The sequence below is a fragment of the Phalaenopsis equestris genome, unplaced genomic scaffold (genome assembly GCF_001263595.1).
Source record: "Phalaenopsis equestris unplaced genomic scaffold, ASM126359v1 Scaffold000164, whole genome shotgun sequence".
Classification (NCBI taxonomy): domain Eukaryota; kingdom Viridiplantae; phylum Streptophyta; class Magnoliopsida; order Asparagales; family Orchidaceae; genus Phalaenopsis; species Phalaenopsis equestris.
The window spans coordinates 210,873-234,810 of NW_018164606.1; the positions used below are offsets into that span (position 1 = coordinate 210,873).

Below are 23,938 nucleotides of genomic sequence, written 5' to 3' on the forward strand. Positions count from 1 at the left end.
TTTATGATACTAAATTATTATAAATTTAAATATTAATTTTTTTATGTTGGACATGAAAATTCACAAGAATTATGTGATATGCGTATGATTTTCTTACTAGATATTTTGAAAATATGTGGGGCCAGTTTCACAGGATGTCATTAAAATGAAGAAAAAGATGGCAATTCGTCTCTATTCATTTTTTTTAATAAACACTTATGTTTTAAAATAAATAAAAAAAAATGAAAAAAACACACGCCCTTAATTTACGCATATTTTACTCCAAACCAAAATGCCCGGCCCGAACTAGCCGCGCATCCTTTTTTTTTTTTTTCTGTAGCTTTTGTTTTTCTGTCCCAGGACTGAAGCGGAGAATTACAGCGCAGGGGATGCTTTCCCTTACCTCGATGGCGTCTTCTTCCATGTAAAGTGCTCATCCTTGCCTTTTGTCACGAAGTTCCACAGTTTCTCTTCAATTATTCTTTGCTCTTTTGCTTATTTTGTTTTTTAATTTCAAACAATTTGAACTCATGAAGCTTATAATGTCGCTGTTCGGTGCTTGAAATCCATTCCGGAATCGACGTCATAAGTTTTTGTATGGGCACTGGCTCTGCTTGTTTGCTTTCGTTGCTAATCTTTAGAACAGAGTCGTCTGTAGCTCGGTGTACTTACATATTTGCATCAATATAGGATTTTTTTTTTTTTATTTTATCCCGTTTCCCGGATGCCTATCTTGGCGATAGGGCAATTGGGAAGTGATAATTCCTTATGGCTTTGTAATCGCATCCTTTTTTGTCTCAACTCGCTGGCTCTATGTTGAAATTTACTAATTCTTCAAGGTAGGGAGGAAAAAATTGGTGCATCATGCATCTTTTAGGTGCTGTTTTGTAGCGCTATTGATACTGTTATAGGGCTCATGGAAGGTGTGGTAGAACACCTAAAGGTGTAACAGAACACCTAAAGGCGTTAAGGGAAGTTGTAGGATGGGTAAGGGGTGTGGTAGGAAGGATGACAGTTAAACATTGGCGTGCACGGTGGCTGGACAGCGAGCTGGTGGTGGGAAAGCAATGGTTTCTGGTTGGAAATAGCAGGCGACAGCGAGCTGGATGCCTGCCTGGTTTAAAACTGCAAGCGAATAAGCGAGGGTGATCCATCACCTATTCCTAGGGAAGTCCACAGACGCAACATTTGTAGAAAGAATATGCTACAACACTCCAGAGATCAAAATCAGAAAAAAATTTCTCAAATTCATAAAATCAGCAAAAATTGAAATCCAAATAGCCATAATACAATATATCTAAAAGTCTCTTATACTGGAGTTAACCCAAATTACGACCGAACGAAAAATTTTATTTGTGAATTCAAAAGTGATTATGACGGATTCTCAACATAAAACAAGACAAACACATAAAAAACAAGTAACGATGACGACGATGTTGCAAAATAAACTTGAAAACGACATGAAACACATAAATGGCTCCTTAGAGGAGGGCGACAGGCCACAGAAGGAAGGAAGGAAGCGACGACGGTGCTAGAGGGTGGATGGCAATCTGTGGCAGCGACGCTGGATGGCGTAGAAGGGTTGTTGGTGTGGTGGGAGGAGGCTGGCGGCAAGTGTCTGTGGCTTAGAAGTGAGTAGGAGAGGTGGCGAGAGACTGGACAGCTGCAGGAAGTATCGGCGGGGGCGGGGGAGGGGGAGTGCTGGACAACAGGAGGGATCGGTGCCTGGGGCTGCACAACACAAAGAACATGCCCGAGAGGCGCTGACAGCAGCAAGAACTGGCATAGAAGGGCTGGTGGCAGCAAGGACATGCTCTGAGGGGGCTTGTGTCAGCAGGAGCAGGAATAGAAGGGGGCTGGAAGGATAACAACAGGAAGAGGGGCGGAAGGCTTGTGTGGTGTCTCGAAGGACCTGGAGGGTTGGACCCAGGCTGGATGGTAGCGTTATACTGGAAGGCTGGGGAGTAGGGGAGATGGCAGCGAGCAGGTGGAGGGGGATGTGGAAGGATAACTTTCTCCGTAGGATCGAGTTATAGCTGGAGTACCCCTCAAACCGTTGGAGAAAATCAACTCCTTGGACGAGTTGCAGCTAGAGCACCTCCTCACCTTTGGATACAATCCTAGAAGGGAAAACAACTGTCGACAGCAACCTGGACAAAAATTTGAAATTAGAAAGACCAAAAGAACATGTTCGAAAGGCACTGACAACAGCAAGAACTGGCCTAGAAGAGCTAGCGACAACAAGGACGGGATCTGAGGGGCTTGTGTCAGCGGGAACAAGAATAGAAGATGGCTGGAAGCACGGATAACAACAAGAAGAGGGGCGGAAGGCTTCTGTGGTGTCTCGAAGGAGCCCGGAGGGTTGGATGGTAGCGTAATACTGGAAGGTTGGGGCATAGGGGAGATGGCAGCGAGCAGGTGGATGCGGATGTGGAATGATAACTTTCCCCGTATGATTGAGTTATAGCTGGAGTACCCCTCGAACCGTTGGAGAAAATCAACACCTAGGACGACTTGCAGCTAGAGCACCTCCTCGTTGTTGGATGCAACCCTAGAAGGGAAAAAAGCTGTTGACGACAAGCTGGACAAAAATTTGAAATCAGGAAGACCAAACACTGCACCCAAAGACAACAAACAATATATTTATAATAGATATTAGTAGTTAGAATAGGAAGGAAATATAATTAGGAAGGGAATAGAAAAAGGCAAGGAAGGAATAGAAATAGAAAAGGAAGAGAAATATGTAAGGACTAGAAATAGGAAAGGAAGAGAAATAGGCAAGGACTATAAATAGGAAAGGAATGGGTGGCTACAAATTTAGAAAGAGAGGATTCTCTTTTTTTGGGTGTCAGCGGAACTGTAGCAACTATAGTACCACGTCTCGGTAAGCTCCTGCATCAGTCTCTTAATAGAAAATAATTTAATTATAAAATATGAAACCGGGAAAGAACCATAAAAGGAAGAAACTAAAGACGGAAACTTGCTAAAAATAAAAGAGAAAAAAAAAGGAAAATCGTCTTGTTATTCCCACGATTTCGGGAGTTGCAAGTTGTGGCTTGTGATATCATGGCAACTTCCTCATCCCACGTTAGCCTTTCTAATAATATTACTCTCAATTTATAGAGTTAGGGTAAATCCAACCAAATAGTTAAATGTGCACGCATAAATTCCGAGTTTCTTCTTGTTTTGCCTATAACTCTGAATCACTACATTCAATAGTTTGACGGATTTAATAAATCCGGATTCACAAGATCCAATTCACGTTAAATCTTGCTGGCAAACAAGCAACCCTCTAAAGTTCTCTTGTTTATACCGACCTTATGCTATTAAACTAACTAAAATGGATTTCATGTTTGGTAGAAAACTCTTAGATTGAGCTAGTGATCAACAAGATTAAATTTCATGAAGCATCAAATTGTTGACTTTGTATTCTACAAAATCATGTATAGACATGCCAATACTTATTAACTTGAAAATCTGCAAAAACAAAATAAGTAGACTTTTATTATATTCATGCCGTTTCTTTTTGGAGTACACTCAATGGTGCTGAGAGCTGAATCTATTATTTCGAACTTTATGACTTGGGGGCATTACCATCAGAATGCTAGTACTCATTGATGGATCATTCTCTCAATTGATTCATATTTTGTATCTTTTTTTTTAATTGATCCATTCTTGCGGTATTTGAAGAGGGTAACTTCCCTTCTATAGCATATTTTTTTTCTTAGCTCAATGCATTTTAAGTATGATGTTTAGATGGCTCTAGATTCATGACATGACATTCAAGGTTCGAATAAATTAACTGAAAGGGAGGGGAGTGATCGCCGCGTCAAAGACCTAGACAAGTAACAGTTCTTGGTAGGCTTTTATGATGATAGGCTTTTAGGAGATGAGAGGCAGGACGGGGCAGGGTGGGGGTGGAGAAGGGGGAAGATGGGTAAATTTGTGGGGTTTATACTACTATGTGAAAAGCTATAACAAAGCAAATATTACATTAGGTGCGGGCGAAATTGTTATATTTGGTGTTAGAGTTTGACTTCCAGTTTAAATCCTAAGGTGATAGTTTAAAGAGGGTGGGGGTGATTGCGAGAGCAAAAGTCTGGACAGGAAGTAGCTTTTTTTAGGATTTTATGATAACTGAGTTTTTGAAAAAAAGTGAATCAAAGCCCAATTGAGATGGGAGAAAAAATAATGGGGTTTGACCAAGTGCATGTGGTGCAGTAGTTAGATTTCTTTGGGAACTCTATAGTTAAGTGTGCTCATTTTCGCACTCTCAGAATGGGTGCTCACTTTCAAAATTGTATAAAGAAGCATAAAATTATGAGGTTTATATTTTTCTGAGGCATACTATATTAAAGTGTATACCTCATCTTGTATGTGCTGCGTCATTCCACATAACTTTATATTCATTTCATGCATCTATGCTATTTTTATCAGTTTTTGTAAAAAAAAAATATTTTTATTCAATATCTAGTATTTGTTTTAGTTTCTGCCTGTTAGCTTTGCTGTTGGGTTTGAGGTAGTCCATAGTGGTAACCAGTCTTTTGTGTTCTCTATAAGGACATTTGCATACATAGTACACAATTCTTATGTATTTACATATCTCACACCTAAGCTTTCATTTTTACGAACGTAACACTTTTGTGCTTTAAACCTATGCATGAAAAGGCACATTTTACTTTTAAAATGTGAAATACACCTTTTCATGCAGTATTACCTTCTCTATATTGTATTGTGTAGTCCATTTGATTTCGAATTTATGTGCTTTTTATCTTTCTTCAGAAGACTAATTCATCTTGTTGATTGGCATTTTCAAATATCTGAGCACGGACCACCTAAAGGTTACATTGGACGAAAGCCAGGTTGGCATTCTTTTGCTTCATAAACTATAATTTTCATTCTACGTTGTTTTACAGGGGCATTAAGTATCAAGGGTAATCATAAGAAATAAATTGGTTATAAACTTATCATAGCATTAGACTTAGTTATTCATATGGGGAGTAATTCATTTATGAGATTGTAACATTAGTCGGTAGGTTTAATTGGGAGAAAAAACCTAGCTACAAAACTGATAATAAGGCTAGTAACTTTAATTAAAGAACACTTTGGGGCATTTTAAAGGATCATTCATACCCCTAGCATAGCACAACCAATCAGTAGACATACGCACCTACAATTATCATTGGTGTAGGGATCCTATTCTTATGTGGCTATTGCTTGTATTTTCAGACAATAGCTTGAATATGCACAATTAATTCATTGCCCCAAAGGGTGTTTAAAGTGGGGAAAAATAAAAACCATAGTTAATTTTTAAAGTATATTTAGTATTATTCCTCGAGAATGAAGTACATATTATCTTTAAGGAAGATTTACTTATACACCACTTAATTCCTATGTATTTACATGTCTAACACCTATACTTCAATTTTTTCTTTTATGCCATCTTACATATGCATAAAAAGGCGTATTTCATTTTTTTGAAGTTAAAATGGTGGCATTTTTGATGTGATATGAAAGATTTAGGTGGTGTAAATGTAAAAAGTAAAGGCGTTTGATGTGTAAACGCATAAGAATTGGGTGGTATATACATGTAAATTCCACTATCTTTAAGCATTTATATTTACAAGCTTGATTGAGATCTTACATAAAGGATGGCTAAGAAAGTCTGGTCTAGGGCAGCAATTGCTTTTGGGATTTACATGAATCAGAAATTTAATTTCTTTAACTAAATTGGCTCATCTTTCTATACGTAAGTGCGGGCCTAGAGCATGATTAGGTGCTTTCATTACGATTTGTGTTCGTGAATTTGAATTATGAAACAAGTTTTTCTCCATTAAAAGGGCAAGATTGCATATATATCAAGCTCTTCCCAAAAATTTAATGCTAGGTTACTTCACAACTAAATTTGACTAATTTTTTTTACTCGAGGATGAGCCTAGAGCTTCATTAGCTGTCCATGGCTTCATGGCCTCACCTTTAGAATGTAAGGCCCGAACATAAAAGTGGATATTTTAGTCACTGTAAATATATTTTATGCTGACAAGGATAACTGCTCTAGCATATAGATCTAGTCCATAAAATTCCAAATAAAAATAACTAATGTCGTGGGCAAGTAAATTTTATTGGTCTATTCTTCTAACGATTCATTGAAAAACTCTCAGGCCAACATCTAGTTGAAAAACCATATTTTTTGGATGTTCTCACCTATAAGAGACGTTGTTAAAGCTGGGCGGGACCTGTTGATTCGACCAAGAACAGGTCATATTGCCTGTCCAATTAGCCTGTGAGAACATTTGCCCCAACATCAAACTGGCGATTCGACCGGTGAATTGTTAAACAAGTCCGATTTTGTAAATCCGTCCAGTTCATTTTGCATGAATATAATCACCGTGAATCAGTGATATAGTAGCTACAAACAAACCAAGCATGTTAAGCTTAAAATATAGTATTTTAATTTCTTTTAAATATTTTAAAAATTCTATACATGATGGAAAAACATGTTTAACAAACAAACTGAATAACCAACATGCCTAGCGACTAAGTGAGCTACTAGCTCCAACTATGAATCTCTTTCTTTTCAATTCAATTTTTACAATATTAACACTTTTATATTGTGAGATTAAATGTGCTATGTGAATGACTATAGAAATGGGAGATTGGGCTGGGGTGTGAGAATTGAGGTGTTGAAATAGACAAACATATTATAAAAATATTTATATCTATATATTTATTATTATTATATATAACATGTGACATTATTCTATATTATTTTAATTCATATTAACATGGTTTTAATATTTATTACATCATCGGGTTCAACCTTCGATTAAACCCCTATTCAACTCTAAAATTTTCAATTACTTCTTTTTATTCAATGTCTGGTCCAGTTTTCAAAACCTTGCCTAGAAGTTAAAATTTTGCGTTGCAAACAAAAATTACTTTGAACTCGCACGTTCTAAGCAAATCTTCTCTGTTCAGCAATCTGGAGTGTCCAACTTATATAATGAGAGGGCAAATATAAATATTTCAGAACTTGTTGTAAACTTCAGCCTTTTTTCTTTTTTTTGAATGGCAGAATTTTTTCTTAAAACAGACATCGTGAGCAATGAAGTGATGGAAGGTATCTGATCATGCAAGCAATTTATCTCATCACAATAATAGCACATAAAGTTTTCAAACTTAAGAATTCTATTAGTCTGTTCTTTTAACACTTAGTAAGTATTGATGTTTCTGTATCTGTGAACTATATGAAAAAGGAATCCTAATCAACCCTTGGCCTATTGTATGAACATGTTTTTTTTTAATTTTTAATGTTCTCATTTATTTAAATTCCAGCTTTCTTTCTTTCACAGAGTAGTTATGTCGCCCAATGATATTTTTTTTCTACTCAATAGTTCACACATTTTATTTTATTTTGTAGGAAAAAGAAAGGTTGAAGTTTGTCCACGGAGGGCTAGCTTATGGGATTCATTCAGATCCGGGTAACTGAAAAATGTACATTGACAATTTCATTGTTAATGCAATTCAATGATTGGATAAGAACTGTAATTCCTATTTTTTTCCAGCTTGTTTTTTAGTTCCTGGCTCTACTAAAAAAAAAACAATTTGACCATGTATTTTAGCATTTTACAGGTTATTATTTTGAATTTCAAGAAATTTAAAGGGCACATGTTTAGGTTCTGTTGCCATTTTTAAGAGAAAACTAAAATAAAATAATTTACAATGTTTTATTAGGAACACAGTTTTTCACATTTCCTACACTCTCAAGTGACATTGAAAGAGTTTATATTCTTTAGTGGTACATGTTACTACTTGCCTACCACGCCTTTCCATTCGAGAAGAGAAATAAATTCTTAGTTTTGCCGCTTCATAACAAGACTGACATTTCCAACGTGCTAGAAGCATGCATTCTCTAACTCTTTTCTTAAGACTAGAGAATTAATGCCTTGAAAAATCATAAAATCAAAATGTGTGATTTTAGAAGAAAAAACTCATTTGGTGAAATCTGCTGTTACGCTATAGCAAGAAATGGAGCATGCAAAATGCACTATGACCAAATGTGAATATGGCGGCACGTTTATCATTAACAATAGCAATATAAATTAACGAGCCATCATCTTTGTGTAGGGTAAGCATATATGGGCATAACACCTAATTCTTATTTATTTCCATAACTAACACCTATACTTTGCTTTTTTACATTTATACCAATCAAATTTTTCATATTACAGAAAATACCACTATTTTAAGTTTTTAAAAGTGAAATACACCTTTTCGTGCATAGGTAAGGTACCGTATGTGAAATTTGAAATTTAGGTGTTAGATTTGTAAATACATTCCTCTACTAATTGGTTAGTATAGGAGGTAATGTGCCATCTTATACAATATATGTTAAAGGCAACCAAGCACTCAATATGTGTGTAATTAAATGGTGTCAGTAGTCAATTTAGACATACCTATCTATCAGTGAATAATATTGTTGTGTCATTCTCTCATGTTAAACTGGGATATCAATAGGAGAGACTTCACCAACAGAATGGAGTCCATTGGCCCCTCTCTAGAGTCATCACTCAGAAAAGTAGGCATGCTTGCGAGGTTAGCTTGAATAAGGCATTAATAGATTATCACCGTTATATATATAACCAATCAAGCTCAAGCAAACAATAAGTTATTTTTTGTGGTTTATAAAACTACGTTAGGAAGGTTATCGAATTTGAAGAATGATTTATGTTAATTCTAATGTGTTTTCTTTCACATTGTATTCATTTCTTTATAAATAATGCGGGGCTTTATTGAGAACACACATTATCTTTGCCTTTAGCATTGGATAAATTTTGTTCATACCGTCCTGTCTTGTTGAGATTTTGGGATACCTTTACAGATTCTTGAGGAGGATATCATATTTAAGGTTACTTCTGATGTTGTCATTGGAACGAAGAAAATTTTGGTTGGATTTTAGATATTGAGCGAGTTAATCTGTAAATGAATTATTTTGTCACAAATCCTTTATGAACTTTTTTCTTCAGCTGGTGATCATTATTTGAATCTAAATTGGGTTTGATTTGGCATCCAATTGTTAGTGCTGCAATGCCTGTGAAAATTTTAGTCATGCATTTCTTAGTGTTCTGGGATTTCTATAGTTTTGCAAAGTTGCATACTCCTGTTACTCGTATGATTAAGCTGTTTATTTATGCTTGGGAAAATTTGGGCAATTGGGTTTGCTTTGGACGTCCATGGATTCTGATTTTACTCTTTGTACTTTGGTTTGGTTTTTTTTGGAAATTGTGACTTTAATTTCAGTATGATTATTTGGAAAATGCATGAGCAAATTTCGTCTATTATGAGCTTTGGTTTACTTAATAACAATTCATTTTGGGTGAATTTATGAGCTGTGGGTATTTCAGGGTTTTTATGATATCAAAGATTGATTTAGTCTGGTAAGTAAAGATGTGTGTGTGAATTTAAGCTTATTGCTGATGGTTGTGCTAAAGCTTATTTTGGGGAAGCGGCCTAGGGTGGGCAGGTTTGCATTTTTGAAGCAATATTTTGATTGAAGTTGATGCTTTGGTTGTTGGGAATGTCATCTAAGTAACAAATAACAATTTTTGAAAGGTTTTTATCTCATTATGAAGATTAACCGATTGTTGTCTCACTTTAATTTCTCATTTGGGTATAGTTGGCATGAAGGAAATTTTGGTACTGCTTGACTTTGCTAATGAACGTTGCAATTTGAAAACTCTTAGGTTAAGTCTGCTTCATAAATACACGGTTTACTGATTGGGATTATCAGATTGGGTAGTTGTGACTTCTCTTATTTTACGGGCTCATATTTTTGTGGTCTCGTTTTTTTTTAATTTTGTATTTTTATTCCTCTTTTTATTTTGCGCTCAAGGTACTTTTTTCCATCATGTTGAAGATACCGAGTATTATATCTCTTATTCTTGTGAATAAACTACTGCCGCCTCTACCCACCCATCTAGCGGATTTTTGTTTTTTAAAGTTTTTTGATGTTTCAAGATTAATAACTTCCTTTTCATCAGAAATTGCTCATTTGTTTTATAGTTTGATCGCATTGAAATCAACATTGTATGACTTATCCTAGAATGTCCTACATTTGATTTTGTAGAAAGTTTAATTTTGAACTGTAATGCTATGGCAACGTCACGTAATCATACTATAATAATTGGTTTTATTCCCTGAAAATCAATGAATAAAATGCATATTTTGGAGTCAACCCTCTACAACAATACTAAATCTACTTTTCAACGTGATTGAGGTTATGGTATGCATTCTCCACATTTATATATAGTTTACCACTTTACCATACACTTTAGCTTGTCTCATGCATATATTTGTCTGTATATATAACATCATCACGCAATAGCTTCTTGTGGCGTTTCTAACATACAAAATACCTCCCCTTTTTTCTAAATTTTCAGTTTCTTGAAGAATAATATATCCCAAGTGATTGAGCCCCCTTCAAGCGTAGCAGAGGAGGAAGAAGTGCCTCAGCAGCAAGAGGTGGTACTTCTTGAAAGGGCTCAAAGTGATGGAACTTCTGAGAAAATAATATTTTCTTCTGCCGCAGATGTTGATGTATATGAGCTACAGGCCTTATGTGATAAGGTAAAAATTATATAGCGTTACTTGAATGTAAAACCTGTGAATTGTCTCTTCCTTCTCAAATCAGCAAGAATATGCATGGTCTGAACTTTAAATGCTTCGTTTGCTCTTTTTTTTTCTCTTTAAGATATAGAAGGAAGTCATTCTATGTATTTTCAGTGATATTAACTGTAGTCATCTTATATCCTAAAAGATCCAACACCACAATCATTAACCTCATCCCATCCATTTGAGTAGGGTTTGAGTTCTACTTTTCAGTTCATTTATTGCGAGTGTTAATGTGATGTTAATTTTAGTTTACACAAGGTTTTTTTCCTTAAATTTTTGCCATGCTATGTTTAAATTGCATGTTCTTATATTCCATTCGTATTATTTGTTTGTCATCAGTTTACTGGTGAATTTATGACCCCTTATCATATATTCTCAGAGCGCTTAATTTTTTTTTACAATCTTATTTCAATTATGTTATAATCCATCTCTTGTTTAATTATAACTGTTTCTCACACTTTTCGTCCAATTTTATGATGAATATTGATAACAAAAATTTCCTTAATTGATTAATAATCCCTTATCCCAATCATCATATCAACGTGTAGGCTAATAGATGTAACTATACTCATGTCATCACCGTCATCATTATGGGCTTTGAAAATCCAAAGAGTATATTAGTTTCGTGAGTGCAGAAGTATTTTTATCCGAGATAATCTTGGTAAATATATGGAGTATCTTTGATATGTATAGCTACATTATGGTTCATCTATTGTAATAATTTCATCGATACATATAGCTCCTTATATATTTTCTTGGGAGTTATATTTATTTTGATTTGTCCATCCTAAAATATTTGGATTGGAACAAAATTTTTCGAAGTTACAACATTCAGCAAGAATAGCTGCAGTAGCTATGTTGCTATTAAGAATTTGTTGATTTTGAATTATTCTGAGACCTAATTCATGAATGTTAGAAGTACTTTCTGTGCTTTACAATTTTTTATTTCTAGATTGAATTATTTTGTTGAAGAGTTTAATTTTTTGCTAACTGGTTTTGGTTTAATTCCATAGATTAACGAATCCATTAGATATAATTTCAGAGTATAATCCTAATTCAAATTATTGTTTTAAAATCATATAAATTAATATAATTCATTCATTTGAATTTCCTAACGGAGATTTGATATGAAAAATTTGTTCATTTTGAAAGACTTCTAATTGTTTATTTTTTATATTTATTTGGAGTAATTCACAAATTCTGTTAAATTCTTTTTCGAGATAGAATTTATTCAATATTTAATTTGTCAGAAATATTTTCTCTAAGTTCTTCTAAGAGTAATTGCCTTTTTAACTCTTTTTCTTCTCTCATTTGAGATTCGTAAGAAGAAAAATTAGATGCATAAGTCCATGAAGATGTGCAGAAGAAATTAATATGTTTTGGACATATATATATGTAGCAGTCTGCTGATCGTCAGACTCTGATACCATTTTTGAGGCCTTTGATGATCTAGATGCTTTAGATAATTTTTTAACATTTGTTTTTTCTAATAATAAATTATATTTTAGTTTATATTTTAATTTTTCAATCTCTCTAATATCATTTTTAATTTTTTTCTTTAGATTTTTTATTCCTATTTCTAACTTATTTATATCATCTTCCATAGTTAACAAATTCTTCTTACTCATCTGTCTTTTATATGATTTAAAATAGTCGAGTTCATTATGCTTCCTATTAAGAGTTTAACATAATATTATTTTACTTTGATTCTTTCTATTCGAGGGTTTGACCTTAAAATCTCAGGTTCATTTTATACTTTTTTTCGTGGATTTTTGAAAAAAATTAGGGTTTGACAAGTTCATTCAAATCTTTAACAGACCACAACCTTTTATATATATATATATATATATATATACTTCAGAGATTCAAAGCAAAGCATTACTTCGTTTCTCACACTAAGCATAACTAGAAGAGGTAAAATCAAATTAACATGGTAATATTTAAACAAACTGTACTAACACACATAATAAACATAAACGCGCTCGCTTACACAAAAACTTAAAGAAGAACAAGAAGAACAAGAAGAAGAAATGCTAAATCCGCTCTGCCTCAAAGAAGATAAATGAGAGAAATATATAGACTAGAGAGAAATACATTTCCGTCACTGATGACACATTTGATAAGTGGAGGTAATAATTGATATACTAATATCAATCAAACCTTGCAAAATAAAAAATAACAGCTCTAAGCATTTGTAATATTTGCTATCAAAAGTTCTTTTATGACATCTTATCAGATGACAAAATATTATATCTAGATATGTATTTTTACAAATTACTTACCATACAATATTTTATGTTGATTATGTTGATTCTAGGACCATTTTTGGATGATTTGCTCATTTGTTTGATTAAAGATAATCATTTGAGTTATTTGTAGATTTAGAACAATAGTTTAAAATTGTTCTTTAGTTTATCTTTACAGATGAAAACATGTGTGCAAATATGTTTCGCAAATCAAAATTCATAAGATAAACAAATCATATTATTAAATATATCATTTATGTTGATTGACTTGACCTATAACTAACGAGGTTGGACAGCCTTGATAGAAAATGAAACATGGAATATGGTTTTGTCCTCCCTGACTAAATCGTGTAACCAGAGAAGTATGCCAGCATCAATGGAGTCACTAAGTAGAAGGAGCTGTCCACGCTTAGCTAAGTTACATTTTTTGGTTCTTTTGAAGCCAACTAGATAACCATATAATTCAAGGATTTGCCCATATTTTGATTGAAATTAATATGGATTCATAGAGTTTGTGGATGAAGGTAAATACTTTCACAGTAATAGTGTTAATTTCCTGCAACAAAAATTCAAAAAATACCAAACACACACAAATTCCTTCCTGTACCTTCTGCAGATTTGTAGCATATATTTTCCTTCAATTTCTGGTAAAAAGTTCAGGTCTTTCGGCATTTTTTTTTTCTGTAAATCGTATGCTGTAACAGTGTTGAAGTAAAACTTTGTCTGGATAGGTTGGATGGCCTCGTAGACCATTAACGAAAGTGGTAGCATCTTTGAGGAATAGCTACATGGTTGCTACCTTGCATTCAATAACTACATCTCATGGTTAGGATAATTCAACGCTCAGTCAATTTTTTGTAGTTATTTGCTAATGTTGAACTGTTTATCTTTTATCTTTGAAATTAGGAAAAACAAACAAATCTATTTATCTTATATTGTATTCATTCAGGACAATTTGTGTTTGCTACTCATTTTATAAAGCAAAGAACATCTTAGCATACTTATAAAAGCTTTCTAACAGAGGGAGAAGAGAGAAAACAACTCATAGGCATGGCTCGTGCCACATCTGATCATGCCTTTAATGCTACAATTTGGGATGTCCTCGTCGATCCTTCCTATCAGGTTAGAGAAATTTTGCTTGGTGCTTTATGGGCACTTAAACTTCTTGGTTAATTTAGCAAAATTTTGGCCATATTATTGTATTGTCTGTGAGCAAAAGATTTAGGACTTGTTTGTGATTAATTTTATATTTTATTTTTATTTTTTCCTATGTTTTTATAAACAGATTTTCTTAGTTTGTTCTTACATGTTCTAATTTTTTGCTCTAAAAATAAATTAATATTTTTCAGAAAATACTCAATACAACTTTCATTTCTAATTTTTTGTTTTAAAAATTAATCGTAATCAAACATGTTTTCTTTCAAATGAAAATATAAATATAATAAAATTTTAAAAAAAATAGAAAACATAGTTACATAAGACAATAGTGATCCCAGATCTTAATGTTTCACTCTTGTAAGATTTTGTTGTTCTATAGGGCCAGGGTCTTGGAAAGGCACTTGTTGAACAGATAATACGAGCATTACTACGGCAGGATATCGGCAACATCACATTATTTGCAGATAACAAAGGTGTGTCTATTCATTCCCTTCTCAGGATTAACTTTTAGATTCAATATATTTGAAGCATGATGAGATATGAAATTTACCTTTGTGTTGTTGGCATCACCATCATCTGCATTTAATGAACGATTGAGCATATGATTTATGGATTTGTAGTGGCTAATTAAATCATCCTGGGGGCTTTCATGATCACTTTTTTGTGTTTTAAAAATTAGTTTGGCCATTGATTAAGCATTTTTAAATTTATTATTAATAAACAGCCTTGATAGCATGCTACTTAGTTTGTGTAGAAGAAGTTACTTATATTTGATTTAACGTTTTGGTGTGATTTTATATTGAAAGTTTTTTTCTTTTTTTTTTTTTTGAAAATAATTGTTAATCAACGATGATTATTTGCCATCTTCTTAGATCACCTTTGCTTTCTCTTTTCTTCTATGCTACTTGGCTTGTAAAAGAGTGATTAAAAATTCACAAAGTTTGTTTTTCGATGGAGTTCTAGTGGTATAGATCTATACAACTGAGCTTGTTTTTTGTATTAATGACTTTGAAATTAAAATCTTCTTTTTCCAATTCTCTCAGTTTGTGCACATGCACATGTAAAGATATATGGTGTCACAACCCAACTTGAGAGCTTGGAATACCAATGTTGGATTAGTCAGTAGGATTATAATTTGATTTTCTTTTGTTAACATTATAACTAATAAGACAATGACATTTTCAATAAATTTTGTTCAAATATAAATCAAGCATAAATCAGTTTTGTCTCTTACATTCTAAACAAAATAACTGAAAACAAATACATATCATCTTTAAAAAACTATTCTCTTAGGCTGATATTATCGTGAATGCAAGTTCTCTTCTTTCAACCATTTAATTTAAAGATTTTTCCTTTTTTGAAAATGAATATCAACTAATGTGTTGAGTTAGAGAATAGAAATTCTATGCATATAAATCATCATGAGTAAATGTTTACAATTCTTTTTATCATGAACTTAATACATACATATTTGTAATCTATTCAAGAAGAGAAAAGAGTCACGACCCGACCTGATAGTTTAGAATTAACCGAATCAGAAATTGCGGTTGGATGATATGAAGTTTTTTTTTAATACAATAAAGCATCATAACTTCCAATAATTGAAAGAACCATTAAAAAAATCATTAAGTACACTAAACAATAATTAAATTCAACTAAAACAACAGCATAGTCTGAAGTTAAAGTAATATCGCAATCCAACCAACAACAGTACAACGTTACTCGAAAAGTAATAATATAAAAAGTTGGTACCATAATAAACAATCTACTACCTAATGTCGGAAGTCATTCTCTTTAAAACAAATAATAGACTAATAGTAATATATTATTATTATTATTAATTTTTATATATTATATGTTTATAGGATTTAATTTTTTAAAATATGATGATTTCCATTTTAAAAAATTTAATGAAATATACTTTATAATATTTAATTTTAGCGGTTGTGTCATTCGAATAAACTTACTGTCTTATTGAGGTGTTATTACTGTGTTATTGTAGTGTTATTTAGGTGTTGTTCGAGTGTTATTCCGGTGTTGCTTGAGGTAACCCGCGGTATTATTAGAGTGTTATTCTTGTGTTGTTTGAGGTAACCCGCAGTGTTGTTGGCGTATTTGTGCGGGGTGTTATTCAAGTTAATTTGCAGTATTATTGAGGTGTTATTGATGTATTATTGCGGTGTTATTTGAGATAAGTCGCGATATTATTGACGTGTTTTCGGTTGTGGTGTTATTCGAGTAAATTTGAGGTGTTATTGCCGCCAAAAACACGTAAATAACACAGCTGCCGCAAATAACATTTTGTTAGTCGAAGCATCGAGGTGGTTCAGGTCGGATCAGACGATTAAATTTGGGTGGTATTTATGTAATATATTTGTTTATATAAGTAATAAACTAATATTAATATATTATTATTATTAATTTCTTATATATTAGCAATTTATAGAATTTAATTTTTTTAATATGATAATTTTTTATTTAAAAAAATTTAATTAATTAAACTTTGTAATATTTAATTTTTGCAGCATGTATTGTAATATTTATGTGTTTTTCGAAGGACTTCGTGGGATTCAATAATGTTGATGGGAAAAGAAAACGACGAAAAGTTGCTTTTTGGAAGCTTGGGAGAGTTCGGGGCGGGTCACATGTTTTGAAAATGTTTTTTTTTTACCTGTGGGACCCATATTTACATGCAAATTTGCGTCTGATGTCCGAGCCGAATAATTGGAGTGATTTTTGCGTATGTTGTCTTGATACACTTGATTGCGACATATTTTTTTCTCTGTAACAGTCGGGAAAAAATATTACATCAGTACTATGCATGTAGAGTAACGTGCGTAGTTAATGAAATCACGTCACGACACTCCACGCGATAGAGAAAAAAAAACGGCGCAGTAACACTAGGAATATTCCTCCCCCTCCCCCCACCCCCCGTGTTATTTATGTGTTATTGTGTATTATTCATGTTGGTATTATAATAACACAATAACACATGAATAACACACAATAACACATGAATAACACAGGAGGGAATATTCTCCCATATTACCGCTTTATTTTTTTCCTTGTCAGGAATATTCTCCCGTGTTATTATAGTGTTATTGTGTGTTATTCATGTGTTATTGTGTCCTAAGAATATTCTTGGTGTTCCAATAACACAATAACACATCAGTAACACATGAATATTCTTCTTCATGGATGAATCATCATGATACAATCAAATCAAGATGGCTCCTGAAGATGCAACCCTCACAGCCTTTAGAACACCAATTAGAATTTTCTGCTACACAGTTACGTCATTTGGATTAAAGAACTCTGGAGCAACATATCAACGAGCAATGACGAAGATTTTTAACGACCTCATCTATAATTAAGTGGAATGTTACGTGGATGATTTGGTCATCAAAAGTAAATAGAAAATAAACCATTTGTATGATTTGTGGATCGTGTTCGAACGATTACGACAATACAATCTCAAGATGAATCCCTTAAAGTATGCCTTTGGCGTTACATCCGGGAAATTTCTAGGATTCGTTGTCCGTCATCGGGGAATCGAAATCGACCCGGAGAAGATTAAAGCTATGTTGGAAATGTTTCATCCTAAAACTTTAAAGCAGCTACGTTCCTTCCAAGGGAAGTTGACATATCTGAGACGCTATATTTTTAATCTCTCATGTAGGTGTCAGCCCTTTGTAGGTGTCACTCTCATGTAGGTGTCAGCCCTTCTCGGCATTAATTAAAAATGACGTCAAATGAGTTTGGGAAGAGAAATGTCAGCGGGCTTTCGAGGACGTTAAACAATATTTAATGACACCTTCTGTTTTGACAGCCCCTATCTCAGACAGCCTCTATCTCAGGGAAACTGTTGATACTTTATACCGCGGCCTTAGACGACTCTCTCGGAGCCCTGTTAGCTCAGGTCCTACTGCTTAAGTCAACGTCTAATACCGACTGAAGTAAAATATCCGTCTATCGAGAAGCATTGTCTAGCTTTGATTTCGCCGCTCAAAAGCTTAGACACTACATGTTTTCTCATAGGATAACTCTGATTTCGAAAGTCAATCTGTTGTAATATTTGATGACCCGACCAACACTTTTCGAACGTTTAACGAGGTGTTCAATGACTTTATTGCAATTTGATATAACTTTTGTTCCCCTCCGCGCTACCAAAGAACAAATTTTAGCAGACTTTCTCGCTGCGCACTCACTTCCACTAGGTCTCCGCTCAATGATGAGTTACCAGATGAACAACTATTACAAATAGAATTCTCCAGTGCGCAACGCTGGGAGATGTACTTTGACGATTCTTCGTCAGCCAAAAAAGACAAAGGATCAAGCACAGTTTATACAAGGCAAGTCAGGGATTGGGTTGGTCTTCATCACACCAGATATGGCTATGCTAAGATTCTCCTACCACTTGATAGAGTCGTGCACCAACAACGAGGCTGAGTATGAAGCCTTGATCATTGGATTAGAATTGACAATCCCAATGGATATAACTGATATCGCCATATACGGTGACTCTCAGCTTATCCTTCAGTAAATCGTCGGGCAATACAGGATCTTGAAGCCAAGATTGGCAGAATACCATCAGTATGCAATGAAGTTACTGGAACAGATTCCTGATTCCTAGTGTGACTTTCTATCGAATTCCTCGGGTAGATAATGGCATGCCGACGCTCTAGCAAAACTCGCTAAGGAATTGACATGTCCCCCGGAGGATTCCAAAGGATTCCATAAAAATTACAGTACGATGAAGACAATTTTTGTCTCAGATCGACCTGGAGACTCTACACAAACTTGGGAAAGAGAAGACAATAAATACAGTTGTCGATATCAACGAAGATTTGCGTAAACCATTTATAGAATATTTGCAAACTATAAGATTACCCGAGGACAAGTCAGCTGCATATCACATCACGAGAAGAGTCATGTCGTACGCTCTAATTGGTGACGTTCTCTACAGGAGATTGTTCGATCAAATGTGATTGCGGTGTCTTAGCAGACCAGAAGCACAAAATATCGTTAAAGAGATACATGTCGGATTGTGTGGTGCTCACCAGTCTGGGCCCAAGATGAAAATGAAGATTAAGAGACTCGGATATTATTGGTCAACAATGATGTCTGGACATAGCCAGAAAGTGTCACCAGTGCCAAGTGCATGGGGTGTTCTTACACCAACCTCCGGATGTGCTACACCCAACTGTTGCTTTGTTGTCATTTGAGTGTTGGGATACAGACATAATAGGATCGATAGACCCTCCATCCTCTAAGGGACACAAATTTATCCTCGCAGCTACAGATTACTTCTCTAAATTTACTTCTCTAAATGGGCAAAATGGGCAAAGGCAGTGCCGCTACGAGAGGTTACAGCACAGCAGGTTCTTCAATTTTTCAAGAGTCATATTGTTTATTGTTTCTGTGTACCACGCAGAGTAATCTCCAATAATGAGACAGCGTTCAAAAGTACCAAAATCAAAAACTTCGTCAGATGACACGAGATAGATTGGAGATATTTAACAATCTACTATCCCAGGGCAAATGGCCTAGCCGAGACCTTCAACAAAATATTGGTACAAATTTTGAAGAAAACACTAGAGATAAATAAAAGTGATTGGCACGACAAGTTGTTAGAAGCTTTATGGGCCTACCAGACAACGTTCAGAGCTCCTACTAGGTGCACACCCTACGTTCTCGTATATGGGTCCGAAGCCGTGCTACCATTAGAAGTTTAAACGCCTTCTCTCAGAATCGTTGTCGCTAATCAGCTCACAACAGAAGAATGTGCGAAGCTTAGACTTGAAGAATTAGAAAGTCTCGAAGGAAAGCGATTAGAAGCACAACAGCATTTAGAGTTTTATCGAGCAAAGATGGTGCAAGCTCATGACAAGTTGGTCCGCCCGAGATCGTTCAAAGTTGGTGACCTCGTTCTCGTTCTCGAAAGACCTATTCTTGCAAGCGCAAAATAGGTGGAAAATTTGAGCCAACCTGGGAGGGACCATTTATTGTAGAGAAAGTCTATTTAGAGGGAGCTTACCAGCTGGTGAATTTTCGGGGCGAAATACACATGTTGTCGATCAACGGACGATACTTGAAGATATATTACGCAGCTTGACAGCGCTTGAACTGAAATTTTGAGATTTTGATTATCCTATGGTTATTTATTTTGCCGAAATATCTGTAACCGGGTTCAATAAAATGGAAACTTTTGAAACTCTATATTTCAATTTTCTTCTCTCTACCTTCAGACTTTATATTTTATCAAATGAAACAAAACATAAATAAATGAGCTATTCTTCGATTTTAACTGAATTTTTCTCTAATAAAACGCAAAACACATTTTTTTTGTTCTTGTTCACGTCAAATTTCAGCTCACTAATGGTTTTCCTGCGTCTGCAGGAAGATGTCTGGTCAGAGGCTGATCTTCGCCAGTAAGGACGACTGAAACCTCACACTTAACGAGGAGATGGCGCCGCAGGGCGACACAATTGATTTCAACATGGAGTTTGACGAGGTCAACATGGATTACTACGGTCCTTTGATGGATGTCGTCCACCCGCAAGAAAAGAAGGGGTTGCCCTCACTTCTCAGGTTCAGTACCAAAAACGAAAGGGAACGAGGTGATGATATAGCCAGACCCAATGGAAGGGACCAGCTGCCTACCCTCCATGGCAGCTACACCAGCTAGAAGATTAATTGCTGCAAACGAGGAAAGGGTACCGTTCGCTCTACTGCGAAGGACCATACGCAGAAATACCAGTCGACGCAGACAGCGAGCTCTCCTACGAGAGGAGAGGAGGCGCCAACAGGATACAGATTACTTACTCGACCCTATTCCAGAGCGGTATATCTACGAACCAGGTATGAAAGAGAGTTCGTCCAGCCTGCCTACTTCGGATGCCGAGTCCAGGATTGTTCCAGAGACGATACCACTGCCAGCTTCAGATGCTCTTTGACCGGGTTGCCCTACCTGCAACGCCGAAATACTCGTCCGTGCTTCAGCTGCGAGGGCCTTGCCTTCGTAAAGTGCCCAGACTGCAATGATGATAATTCTCAGACCGTCAAGTACCAGATGGAGGAAGCCTATGGTCTGCTAAATACAAAAGGATACGTCCCACGGGGTACCGAACCGTATGTTCGAATGGAGACCGAGTTTTACATTCCGCTGGAAACAAAATCAGCGCCAGTTTGGGTTCCCGTCAATGTTGAATTTAGGGAATACCCCCGACAGCCACCGTTTCCCAGCACGATGGAATATCACAGGATGAGCAAGGCGAATAAAGGAAATTTTGAGTTCTACGAAGAGGAGCTAAGGAAACTCATCAACATCCTAGAGGGATTAGAGCTACACACCAGAGTCTTCTCAGAGAATGACGAACGGAAATGGCGAACGGAAAATCCTTGACTGCATTTTTTATCTGAAAGACAGAGGTCAAGCAGGCTTGTTGATGGAGAGGACTTACTCCGAGCCAAGAAAATGGATGAGAGAGAAAGGCAGGATCACGATACAATGTGGTTAATGCTATAATTTTATAAGAGATAGACAAGGGAATTCTCCCGAGATCCTCAGATATGATCAAGTGGACCCGTTACCGCCAATGATCAAATGGATGGTTACGAGAATGGTTCGATAGAACATGCTTCCTGCGGATTGCATTCTAAACAGCTGCATCATTAATATCTATGATGAGGGAGATTGCATACCTCCACATACTGATCATCATGACTTCGTAAGACCCTTCTGTACAGTCTCATTGATGAGCAGAAGAAACATCCTGTTTGGGACAAAGATTGATGTCATCGGCCCCGGAGAGTTCAGAGGATCCGTGGAGATTCCTCTATCGGTTGGTTCAGTACTTGTCCTTAAAGGCAACGGTGCAGATATAGCTAAGCATTGCATTCCGGGGGTGCGATGCACCATAGTTTCAATAACTTTTTGGAGGATGGACAACGACAAGATACCGCATGGTTTTCAGCCAGATCCAGAGCTAGAGGAGTTATTGTCTTACGAGCTATGAGGGTTGCATTGCTAGGCATGTGCAAAGGGAACTCTTATCCTGGAGCACGACTTAGAAGGTCAGCTTGATCAAGAGCTTGCTACACCAGCAACGGATGTCCATAGTTTCCCTATCTTCTTGGACTACGTGTCATTTCAGCGTATATGATATGCAACGAATATGTTCAGCCTATGATGAGTACTTGGCATGACGTATTTTGGATGTATTTTGATGCAGTCTGCATATTGTTTTTTTCAAGGCTTCAGCCTGTGTTTGATTTGTAATTCCTGTTTGAAACAGATGAATGAAACTTCTTTCAGAATTTTGTCTGTTTGTATGATTTGTCCCCTTTGGTGCAATGGATAAAAGCCATAGAACCATACATTGGTTCGCAACTACAGTGAACAAGGAACATAACAATGAAAACCCGATAAAAATATATGTATAAATAAATGATACTCTTTTTGAAAATCCACCAACAAAATCAAATTTTAAAAACATATTTTCATAATTAAAACAAGAAAAGAAAATGACTTTCCTGAGTTTGTTAATCTCGAGCTCGAGATTTCTTACTCTTTGTTTGCGTAGCGTGACTGTTCCGGTCCATACCAGTCTTCTTCACATCCCCTCGGGATTACATACTCTGCATAGAATCTCATCGAACTCTACACGTCTTCCTTACCAATGTCAACCTTATCACATGACACATATCGTTGATTTCAACATCACAATTTCTTTATTAATTTTTAAATTTCAATTATCCTTTCAAATTAGTACCTAAATTCTAATTCTTATCTTTCAAGGTCGATACCTAAATTTTGACTCTCTTCTTGAATTGATACTTAAATTTTAATTTTTCTTTCGAATCAGTACCGAAATTCTGATTCATATCTTTTTTAGGTCGGTACCTAAATTCCGACTCTCTTCTTGAGTTTATACCTAAATTTCAATTCTTATTTTCGAATCAGTACCTAAATTCTGATTCCTATCTTTCGAGATCGGTACCTAAATTCCGACTGTCTCTTCTTGAATTGATACCTAAATTTTAATTTTTTTTCGAATCAGTATCTAAATTTTGATTCCTATCTTTTTGAGGTCGATACCCAAATTCCGACTCTTCTTAAATTGATACCTAAATTTCAATTCTCCTTTCGAATCAGTACCTAAATTCTGATTCTTATATTTCGAGGTTAATATCTAAATTTTGATTTCTTCCTGAGATTAATACCTAAATTTCAATTCACCTTTCGGATCAGTACCTAAATTCTGATTCTCATTTTTCGAGATCGATACCTAAATTTCGACTCTCTTCCTGAGATTGATACCTAAATTTCAATTCTCATTTTCGGATCAGTACCTAAATTCTGATTCTCACCTTTCGAGGTCGTCGATCTCACCTTTCGAGGTCGATACCTAAATTCCGACTCTCTTCTTGAATTGATACATAAATTTCAATTCTCCTTTAGGATCAGTACCTAAATTCTGATTCCTTTCTTTCGAGATCGTACCTAAATTCCGACTCTCTTCTTAAATTGATACCTAAATTTCAATTCTCCTTTCGGATCAGTACCTAAATTCTGATTTCTATCTTTTTGAGGTCGGTACCTAAATTTCGACTCTCTTCTTGAATTGAATACCCAAATTTCAACTTTAAATTCTCTTTTTTGCGTCAGTATCTAAATTCTAATTCTCATGTTTCGAGGTCGATACCTAAATTTCGACTCTCTTCCTGAGATTGATACTTAAATTTCGACTCTCTTTTTGAGATTGATACCTAAATTTCAATTCTCCTTCCGGATCAGTACCTAAATTTTGATTTTCATATTTCGAGATCGGTACTTAAATTCGGACTCTCTTTTTTAAGATTAATATCTAAATTTCGATTCC

The 23,938-nt window shown here is 35.2% G+C and overlaps 1 protein-coding gene across 2 annotated transcripts in view; it reads left to right on the forward strand.

Annotated features, from left to right (window-relative positions):
* The first annotated feature begins 263 nt into the window (after nucleotides 1-263).
* The window catches only part of LOC110022031 (serotonin N-acetyltransferase 1, chloroplastic), a 32,793-nt gene continuing 9,118 nt past the window's right edge, over nucleotides 264-23,938 (forward strand). For both annotated transcript variants that reach the window (XR_002293722.1, XM_020720805.1), the window contains exons 1-7: nucleotides 264-403; nucleotides 4,762-4,841; nucleotides 7,400-7,460; nucleotides 10,419-10,605; nucleotides 13,628-13,721; nucleotides 13,918-14,018; nucleotides 14,434-14,527. Coding sequence is in view for 1 of the 2 variants with exons in the window: in XM_020720805.1 (XP_020576464.1) it covers nucleotides 369-403; nucleotides 4,762-4,841; nucleotides 7,400-7,460; nucleotides 10,419-10,605; nucleotides 13,628-13,721; nucleotides 13,918-14,018; nucleotides 14,434-14,527 (652 nt within the window). In the remaining variant the exon portion in view is untranslated. The remainder of the gene's footprint in view (nucleotides 404-4,761; nucleotides 4,842-7,399; nucleotides 7,461-10,418; nucleotides 10,606-13,627; nucleotides 13,722-13,917; nucleotides 14,019-14,433; nucleotides 14,528-23,938) is intronic.